General features: G+C 39.1%; 1 protein-coding gene across 1 annotated transcript in view; it reads left to right on the top strand.

Annotated features, from left to right (window-relative positions):
- ptprdb (protein tyrosine phosphatase receptor type Db) overlaps window positions 1-17,333 on the top strand; it is a 165,998-nt gene that overhangs the window by 40,665 nt on the left and 108,000 nt on the right. Inside the window, exon 2 of the mRNA XM_037674346.1 lies at window positions 5,672-5,821. Coding sequence (XP_037530274.1) covers window positions 5,737-5,821 — 85 coding nt within the window. The 5' untranslated portion in view covers window positions 5,672-5,736. The remainder of the gene's footprint in view (window positions 1-5,671; window positions 5,822-17,333) is intronic.

Below are 17,333 nucleotides of genomic sequence, written 5' to 3'. Positions count from 1 at the left end.
TATTGCAATATTACACATAATGAACATATAGTATTCTGCACAGGTTGTGCGATATGTTATTGCACAAGTAGTGACATTGAAATTGAATTATAATAGTAAGGGTAGATACATAGATATTGTATTCATACATGATACAGTCTAGTATCAGCCTAGATACAGTCTCCATAGTGCATTAGCAATAAGTAATAAACATATTAGCTATTATAGGTATATATGGATTTATAGATGGGTATATTCTAGCCTGGAGGGGTATTGTCTAGCCTAGGCTATTTCACACCCCCAAGTACAGTTTGATCTAGGACAGACGGGGGTACCCCAGGGTTTGCTCTGGCATGGGCTAAACTATACCGGGTTTAATCTTGGCAGGAATTAATTGGATCTGTTACGCCAGTACTGATAAGAGTTACATCGCTAGTATGGTAAATGATGTACTGTAGTCCCTCGTTTATCGCAGGTGATCTGTACCCTGATGATCCACCATAAGTGAAAAACCGCGAAGTAGGATTAGTAGTACAAGTAGTAAATAGTAGTATATTTTTGTATATATATATATATATATATAAAGGCGTTTTGAACCCTTCCCCACACTCTTGCAATATTCTAAACAATGTTTCTAAACTCTAATAAACGCTCTGAAAGAGCACAGCATGTCATGAACTCAGCTCTCTGCCACGCCCACTTCTCCGTTGAGACGATGAGGAAGGAGGAGGGAGGAGGAGCTGCAGGAGGAAGGAGCCCCCTGCAGTGTGGGCTGCACACAGGTGCAGCAGGTGCTAAATCATTTCAAATCATTTATTTTAAATTTAAAAATCCATGCCGATCGTGCAGCTCATCCATCAATCAGCCAATTGTCTGTCATGTGCAATCTTATTAAAAAAAAATAAAAAAAAACGCGATAGAACGAGTCTCCAAAAAAACTAACCGCAAAGTAACAAGGGTCTACTGTAATGCAAAATTTGTGGTGATGTAAAAGTTAATAAAATGATGTTCAGTTGGACCACTATGGACAGTTTGAGACCTGAGGTGTTATAAGGCTGTAACACTTTACTCCTGGCCTCACTCATACTTGACTTTATCCCATCACTGTGCTCAGAATTAAGGTCTAAATCTCCACACTCTGATTGTCTGAAGAGCTGCCTACATCAGGTAACTTGTGCAAAACCTGTTCACAGAGCCTTGAGCTCACTCTCACTTTACGTGCATTTTCTTAACGTATTCCCTGTTTTCTCATTATCGGCCGTGCACAGAATCCTCAGCCAGCCTGCTGATCTCAGAGTCAGTTATTGTTCTGTCAGAAGCCATTCAAGAGATAAGTGTAACAGATATCAGCAGGCCCAGGCAGACAGACGGTGTATAATTGAGTGATAGGGCCTAATGTAAGTGAATGGCTTAGTGCTGACTGTGATCCACAGCAGTAGCAGTAGCAGCAGCTCAGGCTCAGAGGGAGGCTTTCTGTTAGTCCCTCAGTAATACCAGCAACAACAGCCACCCAGATTACAATCTGGTGACTACCTGGCTGTATTTTTCTGTCTCTCTGAGTGAGCGTAGCTCCAGTTATCGTCTTTCTGTCCTTTTTTTCCACATTCTTGTTCATTTGTTGCTCTGCTTTCATTTGTCCTTCTCCAAACACCTTTTTTTCTCATCTCATCTCCTCAAATGTCTTTTAATCTGCCCCCCATCACTGCCCACACCACAACACCCCCTCCGAGTTATCTTAGCCTTTTAATTAACGTGACACGCTGTGAAGTAACTAACTAAATAATGCAAGCTTTTCTAGTGACACCAAGTCAGCTGGAGTGATTAGCTGCTACACACACACACACACACACACACACACACACACACACACACAAACACTAAAATGATGGTCTTCTGCATCAGTCTTCTTTGACCCTATAGTGTTTATGTTTAGTTTATACGTCATTTTGCAAAATAAATTTCTCAACTGAGGGCAAAATGTGTCAACATTTTAAATTAAAGAATGCATTTCACCTGCTGCACTTCTTACCAGAGTAGTAGACTGACGTTGACATATATTGAGAAATGACAGAGTTGTAGTTTTGAACAAACCTTAAAAAGAAGGCATAACATTATATTTAAGAAATAAATATTTTTTCACAATGTCACAAGATTTCAGAACGTGATACAAATGACACTCATCTACTGTCGCATCAAATTGTACCTCAATATCTGTAAAGCTGACTGAGTTAGAGCCATTTATGTGCTTTTTAATGTCAGTTGGCTGTGGTGGCCATCTTGAATTGGGTTGGCTCCAAAAGTTATTCAGTTGCAGATCAGCATCCAATCATTAGTTCCATCCATCCATCCATCCATCCATTATCTTTACCCGCTTCTTCCTTTTTGGGTCGCGGGAGGTTGCCAGTGCCCATGTCCAGCAGTCACTGTGCGAGAGGCAGAGAGCACCCTGGACAGGTCTCCAGTCCATCACAGGGACACATAAAAACAAACAAGACAAACAACCATTCACTCTCTCACTCACACCTAGAGACAATTTAACATGCATGTCATGTTTTTGGTCTATGGGAGGAAACTGGAGTACCTGGAGAAAAGCCACGCATGCACGAAGAGAACATGCAAACTCCACCCAGAAAGGTCCCTGGACCTGGATTTGAACCAGGGACCTGCTCACTGAGAGGCAGCAGCTCTACCAGTTGCACCACCATGCTGCCCCATTAGTTCCTAGTAGTTGATTAAAATTTGTCCTGTAGCCCATGAGATTATTTGGTAACAGACAGACACGAACACGCAATCATGAACAAGAACATTATTGTTCAACTCTTCTTTTTCATGGCAAACACTAATAAAAGCTACAAACACAAGACGTTCCCAGGACACAATATTGTTGCTGCAGAACCTTTTATTATAGCAACAGCTGAAGGTTTATTGTTGCTGTCTTGAATCTTCGGTGATCTGTCTTTGGGTATTTTGTGTCACTTTTCCACAACTATGGATTCAAGCTGTTTTAGACCCTCTTTACATGATGAGTATGCCATTGCAGTCTCCTGGAACAAGACAGCCTGTTGGAACATAGCTGGATCGTGGAAAATTTGGAAAACCTTCAACTGGAAGACAGTGGTGCTGTTACACTCTTAGGCTTCACCAAATGTGCTTTCCATGATCATTTCAAAACTCCTGAGTTGCAGTCCTGTGCCCTGAACATGACCTGTACATCAGAAGCATATTCTTATGGTGACATTACTACAGTCCCCACAATTGCTCTACATTTTGTACCCAGCCCAGGCAAAACTCTCTCAGACAGCCTTTAGATGTATGCTAGAAGACCACACCACTCAAGCTTATTGCTACTGCTACAGGTATCACATCTGCATTAGGTTGTTTCCAGAACCTTGTCACAATCATGGCTGTACCGTAGACATGATGTCATCGGAGCCAGTCTTTCAAATTCTCAATTGCCAAGCCTCGGCTTTTTGCGTTATCATGATACACTGTCACCATGATGGTAAACCACCATGACCTCACGACAGAAGTCTTACACGATCCAAGCTCCTAACAACCTACTACTGAGCATCAACTATTACTGATTTGGATTTTGGAGTCAAGATCCCACATAATCAATTTTGGCAAACACTCTAACATATACAACTCAGTTAGTTTTAAAGATTATGAGCTAACATCTGGTGTTGTAGTAGCTGAGACACAAGGTATATTCTGGGTATTAACAGCTCATGAAATATCTTGCAATATGGCCTGAAATTGTGCATTATGCCATTTTCATTATTTGAAGATGAATTGCTTTTATTAATTCTAAAATGTTGACGCTGTTTCAACTGAATCTTTCATTTTTTCAACTGTTCTGAATGATGTGCATAGGATTCAGCCAGTAACAAGATTATCAATCACATTATTGAGAGGGAATTTTCCCTTTAATGTGATTCCTAATGATGCAAAAATATTGTAATTTCCAGTGTGTTGGTGGTGCATGCACCAAGTCTCTCAATATTAAACCGTTTCATGCAGCAGTGCTGAGTTTTACTGTCTTCTGTAGCATAAATCAGTGCACAGGACTTAATTTGTGCAGGGAGGGATCCAAATTATCCCAAAGCAATTGTTGTGGACCAAACCAAGTGGAAAATCCAATGTGGGTTTAGCTGTTTGCTGCCTCCGTTGCAGGGATGTTATGAGCTCTGAGCTCCAGTGCCCTTCCACCCCCACCCCTTCATCTTTTTAATCAGATGGCTTGTTCAGGAGCAGAGCGGATTAATACTGCTGCTGCTCCTGCTGCTGATAATGATGAATGCATTCTGTTCTGGAGTTCATGCAAACACATGCATTTACAGTACCTACTCACAAAGGATCATTCAGACTCACATACATACATGAATGCCGAAACTAGGCTCATCATTGTACTACATTTTGAAAATAGAAAATAATATTAATGAAATGTCTTGAAAGTAGTCTCCTTATTTTCTAATATAAGCTATGCTGAAACAGAAATGGTGACGAAAAACAAACACTGAAGTATATTTTAAGTCCTTCTGGTGCACATCGAAGGAGAACGGTATAATGCTGATGATGCCAGTGTCAATGTAAATGAGTACCTTTGTTAAACTGTAGTATCTATTCATATTGGAATATAGATTGTAACCCAGGAATGCACATGTGAAAGCATGAACCTAAAACTGAGCTATCCTGTAAACACATCCCTTTTTTTCGACTTGTCTCTCCTTCAACTTAGTCTGATTCTGGACAGCAGCAGTGATTTGCTGTTTCTCTTTACATCGTGTGGTTTGAGCTGCAACATTTCTGACACAGTTCTGTCTCCTTTGATGCCAAACTCTTGCATTAGGCGCCGCTGAAGGCAGAGCGATACAATGACAAACAAAGGAAGAAAAAGAAAGACCGCCGAATGGAAATGAGACTAAAAGTTGCTCAGAAAAGCAAAGTTGAGTTTAGGGGAATAAAATAGATGTAAGTGTTGAAGGAGGGAATGTTTGAGAAGTAAATGCAGGAGTAAAAGGAGTATGGTAGCAAAGAAAGACGGGAGTTCAAGGAAGGAAACGAGCTAAAGAGGAAAGGATGGAGACACTGAGCTGGATGTTGATCCAACACTTTGTGCAACAAAGCCAGCAGATAACACCAGTCAGCCTCCTCCCATTTTAATCCCCCCATCATCCATCAATCCCTTGCTCTGTCATTCCACCCCTCTGTCTTAAAACCACCATCCACTTCTTTTCATCAATCTGAAATCATGCTGCTTTGACGCACATTGGGAAGAAATCCAATATTGAAGTTCGGCCTGCTCCTCTGCTGGATTGTGTAACGAGTGACAACTAAGGCGAAGAAAAATTGAGGCCATTGCTCATTTGGGAGCTAAAAAATTATTTTCTGAGGATCCTGATGTTTTACTGCTAAATGTTTGCCATATGTTGAAATTCATCAGCTGCTTGGTGAACTCTCTCGCTAACACGCACGCTAGCGCACCTCCGGCAACGAGTGCATGGTCCTAATGAAGCGAGGAGAGGAGAGGCAGCTGCAGAAGTGGAGTGTGAGGCCTGGAGGGAACTCACACACCTCACGTCTGTGTGTGTGTGTGTGATATATGCACTGATGGACCACATACAGTATATAATAACTGAAAATCTTAATCTGGATTTACAACCGTTGTTTTGTTCCTCTCCCGTCTCCTCAGGTTGTGAAGGCTTCTTTCTATCATCCTGTTGTTCAGTGAGGCAGTGAGCTCACGGTGGATACAGCATGCATGTGTCGACTTATCCCACGATGCTCCCTGCCAGTCCAGGCCTGCTTCTCCTCAGCTTCCTCTTCCTCGCTGATGCTGACTGTGAGTGCTTTCACATGCCTGCTTAGTTTCCCACACTGAAACACACACACAAGCTCAACACAACAATGTGTAAAGGTTGTGCAGAGTCCAAATATGTATCCATCTTCCAAACTATGATGCCATGATGAGTCACGGTGTTCAAGCAAAGTCTCAAACTATTACCTTTGACTAAAAGAAGAACTTGAAGCCATCTAACCGTTGTTAGGGTGATGACCTGCCTATTCTGTAAAGAGACTGCAGCTAAAATCCTCAGAACTGGGATTATTTCTGCAATTTTGTCAAGTAACTCACCTGCTTGTTGAATTAGACCAGAATAACTGAAACCGTAATTAATCAGACAGAAAACATAAACTTTAGAGTAAAAAGATTCATCGTTTTATGCTTTCAATTAACTTTTTTTAAAGTATTTTAAAGGAACACGTTATTCAGCATTTAAACCTGAGTTAGCCAAATGAACATTTTATTGGATATGATCCCTTTCACTGTAAACAGGTTCTCGTGACAATAAACACATAAATTAACATATGAATCATTACAATGTAATTAGTGATGATCAGCGGCTTTAGTTGTTAAAAGTTGTTACAAAGTGCATGTTTGAAAAAGTTTTATCGTTGCTGTTGTTTTACCAACACCTGCTTGTAACAAACTGCTAACAGAACCAAGTTGTTTTCTAACCACCACTTTCCTAAACAGGGTGCTACTTTTACACAAACACCTCACAAGGCTGTTCGTGCCACTGTAGTTTTATTTTGAAAGGCTCACAAAGTGAAAACTATGGCCCCAGGTGAGCTGCACCTTTACAGAACCTCACATTGTTTCATTGGTTACTTTTGCTTGAAATGCTCGTCTCTAACTGGAATATGAACAAATACATACAATAAATATGTTTAACAAAATACAAAACCATAAAATAAGAATCAGTTCATGCTATAAAACGTCTCCTTAATGCCGACAATGTTGATTCTCAGAAATTCTTCCTTTGCATTTGAACGAATGGCTGGAGGAGGACTGCCTGACAGACTGAGATATAGATTTCCACTGATGTGCAGCTCTGAATAAAACATTAATTTAACCAAATGTTGTCTTTCCTAAAAGGATTGTACAATCTCTTCTTGGAACAACGTTCATTTTAAGCCGTCAATCAACTGCAGATAGCCGAGCCTCGGATCTAAACCGCTAACTAGCATGCAAACATGGTTGTTGTTGTTTTGTTGTTTTTATTTCCAAAGTTGTAGATTGTAATCTTAATGATCTGCAAACAAACAAACGCACTGGCTTAATAAATGGGCCATTCGCTGCCCTGACTTTTAAAAGTCCGCATCAGAATCGGCCACTGTTTGCTGCACTTTAGCTTTCTGTTTTGATCATTTAATTATTTTTTTAATATAAGTACTTCATGTAACTGTGGCTCATTTGAGGCTAAAATGCATCCAGTTATAGAATAAAATATGACACAAACTATGAAAACCCACAATACAGTGAATTGTATGACTTTTAAAAATGGAATCAAACAATGTTAATTTTATTTTTATACCATACCATTTTATTTATAGAGCACTTAAAACAGCAACAAAGCCAACCAAAGTGCTGTACAGACAGAACAACAGGTAACACAAAAAGCAAAATACAAAATGAGGTCAATCAGAATATAGACGTAAAAACGATGCAGATAATGACGACAAACCAGCGTGGAGCATACAGGTTCAAAGCACAGATACTCTGGTGATGAAAGCTACTGAATAGTAGTGAGTTTTTAAACAAGACTTGAAAACCGAGAGGGAGGGGTCCTGTCTGACAAGCAGAGGTAACTCGTTCCAAAGTCTTGGTCCTGCTACAGAGAAGGCCCTGTCCCCTCTGCGCTTAAGACGAGTTCCTGGAACTGTGAGGAGCAACTGGTCTGCTGACCTCAGGGAACGAGGTGGGACATACGGTTGTAGCAGATCAGAGAGATGGGGGGGGGGCGAAATTGTTCAGTGATTTGTAGACATACATGAGTATTTTGAACTGGATTCGAAAGTGAACTGGTAACCAGTGCAGTGAGGCCAAAACTGGTGTAATGTGCTCTCTTTTGCCTGTACTGGTTAAAAATCGGGCTGCTGCATTCTGAACCAGTTGCAGTCGTGCAACGGAGGTCTGGCTGATACCAAACAGGAGTGAATTGCAGTAATCGAGCCTAGATGTAATGAATGCATGTATTACTGTATGGCACATTTCAAACAACAGGGGCTGACCACCGTACAGGCAAAACAGGTTAACAACAAATAAACTCAATGAAACCAGGATGATGGGCTACAACAAAAGTTGATTTCCCTTTGAGATTACTAAAGTATTTTTAATTGAATTAAAATGCCACAATATATTTATATACTGTCATACATTTATGTTTTGTAAAATATTTTACAGTTTAGCTGAATAATAAATAATGTAACACAGAAGTTGGCAGCACGACGGCTCAGTGGTTAGCACTGTTGCCTCACAGCAAGAAGGTCCTGGGTTCAATCCCCGGTTGGACCTGGAGTCTTTCTGTGTGGAGTTTGCATGTTCTTCTCGAGCTTGCGTGGGTTTTCTCCGGGTACACTGGTTTCCTCCCACAGACCAAAAACATGCATGTTAGACTGCCTTCAGACCCAGGCCTCCCTGCAAAAGAGATCTGTGATCTCACTGGGATTTGCCTGCTTAAATAATAGTTAATAAATAAAATATATTATATATTATAAATATAATATTTAGTCATGTTTTGAGTAGCTAAAATGCTTAATATAAATTCTACATTCATGAAATGAGTTAGCCTTTTAATCCAGTTGTTTTGAAGCTTGTTTATCAGATTTTCAGTGCAGTTGTAGAGTTGTTCTGTTTGTGTCCAGCTGCTCAAACAAAGATTCATGACGTCCACTTCGAGGCCTCGGTAGTTATGTTACTGTCCACCTTGCTACTTGAAAGTTTTATCATGCACAGGCAGACGCTTATGAATGAAACATTTACTAACAAACATATTTTAAACCCATAATGTTTGCTCTTATATAAACACACACATGTGTTTGAAATGACCTGGTTTTGTCTACCAAAGCACGTCGCTCCACCTATAACTGTATGTGTGCGGCTGTGTGTGTCTGTGTACATGTGAGAGTGTGTTTGGCACTTTTGATATAAGGCCAGCTGTTTTTGTCCATCGCAGTATTACTTGGCACCGCTAGACGGTCCGCATATGGCAAATCAGATAATTTTCCTCCTGCTTGTGTGATTTTGTTAATACCATGTGTTTCTGATCCCAGTAACCGGTCCCCGTCCAAAGCTTTTCTCAAGAAGGTTCTCATGCACATTAGCGTGTCAGTTTAGAGTCTTATCCCAGTTGTTATTATGACCGCAACGGTCGATGCCTTCGTACGGACAACACTCAGACTGCGGAGGCATTGTGTAGTCCAACATATGATCAACGGACTGAACCTGGAGAATTTAAACTGTCACTGATTCACAAAATAAACAAAGATGCTGAAAGCAGCATGATGGTTTCAGCAAAACATCTGGAAGGAGAGCAGGCAAGACAACAAACTGATGACTTTATCAATGTTCAAATTAAAGTTTTCTGCATCACTGTTCATTAAAGCACAGTTGGATCTGACTGTCAGTCACAGTTACTTTATATATCCTGAAGATAAAGATTTACATTAAAAATCATCCGAAAGAGTTCAGAATGTGAGCATTTAACTTTGCCTCATACGGATTCATACGGATTATTCATATATGGATCTATTCAGTGCTTTGTGTAGGTTTAGTCAAAACCATGCTCTATAATTTTTTATTTTTTATTTTTTTAGAACTAATTGATTAGTTGAGAAATGCCACTCCACCTCCAGCTGTTTTCCAGCAGATGTTCTGTTGTGAAATGTCAATCATGCTGCTGACACTGAAAAGTCAGAGTTAAAAGAACATTAATCTTACAGATAAACTGTACAGATTTTAAATGTTTCAGTCACATGAGGAAACATGACGATGTTAAATTAACATGTTATGTGAGACACGTTTTGCACACATGGGATTTCTGGAGCTTTTTCAACATGTTCTTGTGGTCACGTGTACAAGAACATGGTGAGTTCTTGTGGTTTTCCTGTAAAGTTAGGAACAAATGAGAAAACTTACAAGACTAAGAACTTAAATGAAAACATTTTATTACTAGATGTTAAAGAAACACCTTAGAAAGGAACAAAAAATGAATGCACAGGAAAGACTAATCAACCAAGTGGACTTTAATCAAACAGATTGAAATCACAAAAATATTGTAATAAACAAAAACAGAAAGAAATACAAAAATAAAGCATTTGTATATTTTTTGGACTTTTATAAATAGTCATGTCTTTCCAGTCGCTTCAAAATTGGACTAATCCATTGTCACCACTGTATGTTTGTCAAAAAGCAATTCATGACTACATTATTAGCTGGATTTATTCCTTTATTTATCACATGATGAACATAAAACACTGACCCCTTGATTGCAGTGCTGACAGGCAGAAGAGATCAGGAAGGAGACCTCAGAGAAAACATAGTGCTCTGCAGTAAGAGAAAGGAGCAGATGGAAGAGAATCTGGAGAGGTGGAGGGTTGATATGTGGAGAAGAGGAAAAGAAAGTCAGTAGAAGCTAAACAGAATACATGGGGAGGGGAGAAAGGACCACTGGAGGATCGTGGATGTAGTAATGTAGGATAGAGGGTTGGTGGGACAGAGGAGGATGGTGGGATGGGGTGAGATGAAGGAAGATCTGCTGTAGCAACGGCAAAGACTCAACTTGAACAGCTGATTACCTGAAACTAAACAAAAAAATCCAAAACGTGTATTTTATTTTTTCTGCTGTGATTTTTGTTTTGACACTATATCTCTTTGTGTGGTTGTGACAAATATAAAGAAAAGCATTTGGGGGAAATGAAAAGATGGGATGATGAATGAACAGTGAAAGCCAGAGAGAATGCAGCTGGTCGAGCTCTGCTGAGCTATTAAACTCTCGGAAATTATACCGTCTCCGACATCTGCGATGATGCTGTGGCATCCTCTGGAATTTAGATCAAACGTTTCTCTTGCGAATGAAGCTGATAAAAGTGCAGCATGCCCAGGACGATCACTTGGCCCGAAGGAAGACGCAGCGAAGCTCCAAGCTCGTAGTTGTGCGATGCTGATCACATATCATCCCCGCCCTTTAAAACACACAAACTGGCACACGAGTGTAGGCTTTAGGCAGCAATCTTCATCCTGGAATGTTTTAAAAGCTCACACTCTCACAGAGCCAAGGGAGAGCACATGCACACGCACACAAGCACACACACCTATCTTGTATTGCTTTCACCCCTCCGCCCTCTTGTCCTACGTATAAGTTCCAGGGTCAGCCACTTACTGCCCAGTCATCCATCAAAACGATGATGCTCCCGGGCTTCCTCTCTCAGATTTACGAAAGCATCACAGATGCGAGAAAAGGGTGCAAAGGATTCACAGCCTGTCTCCTCAGTCTATATTTTTCTTTTCCCTTCCTGCCCTCTCTCATCTTATTCCTTGTGACTTTCTCCATTGCTCTTTTCTCTGCTCTTTTTCAGCATATCCATATAATCTGCAGAGATGGAAGGGACACAGGGCCTCCACAGGCTGCACTTTTCTCCTTTTATCTGTGCCTGTACATGTTCAGTGCCTCTTTTAATATCAACAATGGGGAATCTGAGATTTGAATGTTGAGAGCTGAAGCCGAGGCTGTCGGAGCTCTGACTTCTTTGCTGCTCATCATGTCTGTGTGCTTTTGAAAACGTGAACGCACTTAGGAAATTGCTTTCGCTTGTCCTTATTTTCATTCAAACTATAATGCTGAATGAATTCCAAACAAGGAAAAGGAAAAGCTGCAATTTAGTTTATTTATTTTTTTCATGCACTTGCTTGGTCCGTGCACATTACGCACTGCTGGACTGAGGATATTAAGATGCAATCAGATGAAGCAGCTTCCAGTGTGCAGCGTTGGAAACCTTGCATGACTTCACCATATGTTACAGTGTAACAATGCACCTAGCTTAGCTTTTTTCTTCTTTTTTTTTTCAAATTCTCCTTTTCTCTGGTGGTATGCACATCTCTCATCCCACCTTTTTTATTTGTTTCTCAGAGCAGTTATCTGCGCGTGCATGCTCATGACATGTATCTGGTGGATTAAGAGTAATGCCCTGATCCTGTTGCAAACTAGGCCACTGCTCCGTGTATGCTGGGAGACACACCGTGCAAGAAACTGCATGTCTTGGTGCATCATTCAGGGTGAAGGGGAACAATGCATGGTTCTTTCTGTTGACCCTTGTTTACCCTAAAAACCAGCAAACCCTTCCCTGCACAGCTTACATGTAACAATAATTCCAAGTGAAATACAAACCCTGTTGTATTTGCAATGCAACACAACAAAAAAAGCTTACAGAGGGGGACGTATTGCTGAATTGCAGTCCCTGTGCTTTAGCAAGCAGACGGTACATTTTGCAACCAGGCGAGTGTGGTTTAGGGTTCCGCCTCAGGAGGCAGTTGGTAATCTGAAACTCTTTACCTTCAGCTTGCATCACATCATTTATGTGCTTTAAAGGCAGCATATTTCCAGGTTCTGTTTACTAAAAATGTGACCTTTTCATACATGACATATGAGGCGTGATTTGAAACATAGACCTTGCTTGTGTGGTGACTGAGTGACCTGTCAACATTCAGCCATATTGCCAGCGTTTCCTGGCCTTTGGGCTGGCTGGAATCTCAAATGTGGTTGATCATGCACAGTGACAATATGATTATGTGGGTCATTTACTGCCAGAAAACCCATGTACGTTTTCATACGTTTACTGTTCATATTGACCGTCCATCTGTCAACTTGCAGATCTTTGGTTTCTGGCTCAAAAAAAAGTATTATTGCCAGTGATTTGACTCTTTAAAGACACATGACCAACAAAACCATTACAACACAGCTTTTTAATGTGATATGATTTAATATAAGCTTGATTCAACACATAAAAATTCAATGCAATTCAATACAACAAAGCAACAGAATGATTTAATTGAAACAAATGATTTACTACATTATGAAAGTTTTTTCACTAATTGGTTTTGTTAAAAAAAATACAGTAAACTTTCTAGGGGTGTAACAGTATGCTAAGATCACATTTCGGTTTGGTTCAGTTTCAAGGAGGGCTCGGTTCGATTAATTTTTGGTACAAAAAAGGCCAAAATAAAGACTTACAAAATGTTTATTTTGAAAATATGCCAAGTAAACAATACGTTAAAATAAATAAAAGCGACCCATTTGGATGATATTTTAAATAAACAGCACTCTTTACAATAAATAAACTATACTAACAATAATAAAAATCTTAATAAATAAAATAACAGTCAGAACCGAACAATAAGCAGCAAATTTACTGAAAAAACTTACTGATGAAGAAGATGCAGGCTGTCTTGGTGACATCCTCAGACTGCAAATAACACAAAGAGATGAAAAAAAAAGACTTCATAAGATAATTTCAAATTTAAAAAGTTAATTAGATCATAATATTGTAATACAATAACATTACCTCTTCTTGCACGGTCATCATTTCTGTTATAAGATGGTTGAATATCCTCTCTGGCTCATCTTCATCATGTGGCAGGGCTTTAATCTGGGCTCCAGGGCTTGTTGACGATACCAGTTTTAGCTTTTTCATAAAGTGCTGCTACAACTTCTTGGCTGAAGTGTTGACGTGATGGGATGTCGTAGGCAGCGAGACTCAAGAACTTTAATCATATGCTTAAAACCGGCGCATCAACAACAGAATGGACGTAGATCCAGAGCTTTAAAAACTCCTTCTTGTGCTATTGCTTATGCTCGATCTGGATTACCTGATAAAGTTTGTTTAAATGCTGCTGTTATTGGTCTTTGCACCAAGCTGCTTTTCTTTCTTGTAGAAGAGACGTTCACATTCAGATGATGTCGTTTCAAGTGCGTTAACAAGTTAGATGTGTTCCCTGCTGCAGTTCCAATCTCCATGAAACAACGTCGACACACAGCTTTGGATTTGTCTATTTGTCTTTCCCCACCATTGAGTTTTAACAAGAAAGCCATAATGTACCCAAACAGGAGACCGCAATGAGATGAAAGGGTCTTAAAGCTCTGTTCATTGCCTGCTATGCTGCTAATGCTACACGTGCTGCAAGACTATACAACAATTTATACCGCCCTGATGAAACACGTTTAGGAACTTTAGTTCTACGGCACATAGTCTCTTGTTAATAAAATTTAATGAATGAAAAAAATAACTGAAATGGTACGTACGTGGACCGAACCAAACATGCCATGCCAAAACAGTTCAATACACCCACATGTACCGTTACACCACTAAAACTTTCATTAAAACCTCACTCACGACTGAAAAAACGTACACAAAGTAAAGCAGAGTACAAAATTACAAAAAAAATGCTAGCTGCAAATGTGTTTAACACTCTTTCAGTAACTCAGCATTGTGCCACAAAATGCTTTCTCTACATTATAAATAATTTAAAAAATAAGTTTAATTAATCTTCATCAAATAGTTGATCCACATGATCGGGGTGAAGCACATGATTGTTGCTGTTTATGCTGATGCTGCTGCAGTTCTTGTCTTGACCAGTAGGTGTCACTAATAAGAAAATAATATCCCTAAACAGTCGGGACTACAGCCAGAAGAAGCATTTTTTAAAATTAAGAGTGAATCTGTTATTTTTAGACAAATATATTTTTGTTTAGCTTTTTAAATATATAGTGGATTGCTTTAGAAATGAACCGACTTGTAGGCTCTTTGTTTTATCACTAAAGAGATTGGATTTTATTGGTACAAAGACATAATAGATTATATACAGATTTAATCCCAAATCTGCACCAGTTCACTGTAGCTCTACCAATTCAGTCACATGGTGAATGTGCATCTGTGTACAAATCGGTTAATCTCCTTCCTTAGTGTCAACAGTACTTCGACTGTAACAAAGCTATTGACAACAAGTTAAATTGTTAATGAAACTAAATATGTATGTTGTATTAAATTGTATGCATAATACTATGTATTAGCTTGATGCTAGTGTGAGTTCAATGCAATATGTTCTGATGGGTGCAACACAAAATACAAGAAGGCTACAACGTTGTCAAAAACACCAAAACCAGATCCTTTTTTTTTGGCACAAGAAGAATCCCACAGTTGATAGCATGTTTGCTTTCCCTAAAATTGCAAACTATGCCTTGCCAAGAGTCCAAGTCTCTAGAAGAGTTTGTGTTTATTGGAGCTTGTATCTATAACTTTGTTAAAACATGTCTGTTTAATGTGTACATGCAGGGAAGCATGTGTAGTGCTTAGTGCAGATGAGATTAGACCGAGCTAAGCATGTAGAGTTATGTAAGGTCCATGTCTTGTTGCTGATGGATGAGGTGGTGTGATGTTCCCCTGGGATGAAATTAACAAATAGGGATGGGAAGGTTAAAGATTTCTGACCTGAGACTCATGACAGAGTCAGAGCTGTTTTCTTGGGTAGATTGTGGTGTTGTCCCTCTGATTGACTGATGTTGCTTCAGTCACTAAGACGGCGAAGACAAAGCTGAAACCTTGGCACATAATGTCAACATGTCAGCAGTTTAGGTCATGATGGAAGTGCATGATGACTTCCATCATGTATCTTGATTCATGCTCAATAATCCAGGCAGAAAAATCCAACAAAGTTAAGTCAGGTCCTCTGGACGGGTCAGGTCCAGGTCCTCCGTCCAGAGGAACTGACTTAACTTTGTTAGATATTTCTACCTGGATTATTGAGCATGAATCAGAATATTTTGAACCACTTTGGCCATGACTGCCTCAAACGAGTCAGTGGGGGAGAGGGAGGACTCCAGAAACCATCTGAGCACGACCCACTATGTGAAGGTACTATTTATAAGACTGAGTTTGTTGTGGTTCCTCGGACTGATGAAGTCTTCTGATGAAAGACGAAACTTTTCAACAAAAAGAAACCACCCGGAGGACCTGACTTAACTTTGTTAGACTTTCATCATGTGTTGGAACAATCAAGAGGCCTCCAGTGCTGGATCTTAGATTATCTCATAAATTCAAGTTACTTTCTTTTTATTATGCAGTTGAGCGTTATATTTCACAGCAATGCCACATACTGGAGCAGCCCATCAGCTCAGTTTAAGTTTATTTCAAAAGCATAAATTAAAGTCTAGAGTCATTTTTATGTACTCTATAATGTGACATATTCTCACACGAAGCTTACATTTTTTTTATAGCTTTTATTATTTCATTGAAATTTGTTTTTATTTTATTTTACTCATAAAGTTTTGAAGGGGGAAATAATAAAAAGCCATTTTTAGCCATTGTTTGTAGAACTGCTCCTTTTTTCTGGGGGAAATTAAAAATGCAGGATTTTACTAGTCCAGAGGCTTCTGCAGGGCTTGAGCAACGGCAATGCACGGCTAAGGAAGGTTCATTGTGAAAGCACAAACAATTTAAAAATATATATATTTCTACTAGTTTGGCAACATGTCGTTTGTTTGCACTTAACCAACCAATAGGCCATAACATAAAAACAGTATAAAGACAGTTTTTAACAGATGAGCTTTGATGTTTGGATTAAAAACAGCTGACATGGATTATTTTTTAAAGTTCTCAAGATGGTTGAAAAAAAAATTAAATTTATAGAAGTGTGTGTTGGAAGTTGGAATGTGACTATCATTAATCTAAACTGTTTGTTTTATGCTTCTATTAAAGGACTATAAAGTATAGAATGATCTCATTTATGATTAAACAGATGATAAAGGTGAGAGTTCTTCAGAGCAAAGCTGTTTTTCAGCAGATCTACTGCTGGCTTGCAAGTAATTTTAAACTATCAAACCGGTGGAATGTCTAATTGTAAGCTTCAAAATATCAGTTCACAAATACAGAATTTGTTTCATGTTACTTTGTCCATTTCTCACTTTGTCTAGACCAACATTTATACTTGAAACTTGAGCGTTTCATTCAATTGTATGCAGTGATTCATGAGACATTTTGTCAACTGTGTTCAGTTCAGAGGCCTCAGTCGTCGTACATTTAAATCATAAGGCCTCAGAAGTTCATGCTGAAAGTGAATGCAGTAGGTTAACACTGCTAAACAAGCATGACACGTAAAAAAAAATGGGGTTTGTTACAGGAATATTTGAGACTGTAAATAAAACAATAAACTCTTCATCAGGATAAGAAATAAAAAACAAAATTGTAACTAGCGCTCAGTTAACAAATTGATTTAACTTAGAATAAATATATCTATAGTTTTTAACTCTAAAAATGCCAGCTCTGTAATTATGTGTTGACTAAAGTGGCATATTTAAATACCACTTTAAATGATTAACAGCCTTTTTTTATGAACTGTGCATCAGTGGGAAAGTCTTTTCGAAAGGGGACAGAAATGGACCACACTAACATATACATAAAAACCATAAAGCATGTGCTACCAGAATAATTTATTTCCAATTTTTACTAGTTAAACAGAGTAC

The sequence above is a fragment of the Nematolebias whitei genome, chromosome 3 (genome assembly GCF_014905685.2).
Source record: "Nematolebias whitei isolate Nwh7 chromosome 3, NemWhi1, whole genome shotgun sequence".
Taxonomy (NCBI): Eukaryota; Metazoa; Chordata; class Actinopteri; order Cyprinodontiformes; family Rivulidae; genus Nematolebias; species Nematolebias whitei.
The sequence above is the reverse complement of the archived record's forward strand: the minus strand, read 5'-3'. Positions and strand labels throughout refer to the sequence as shown.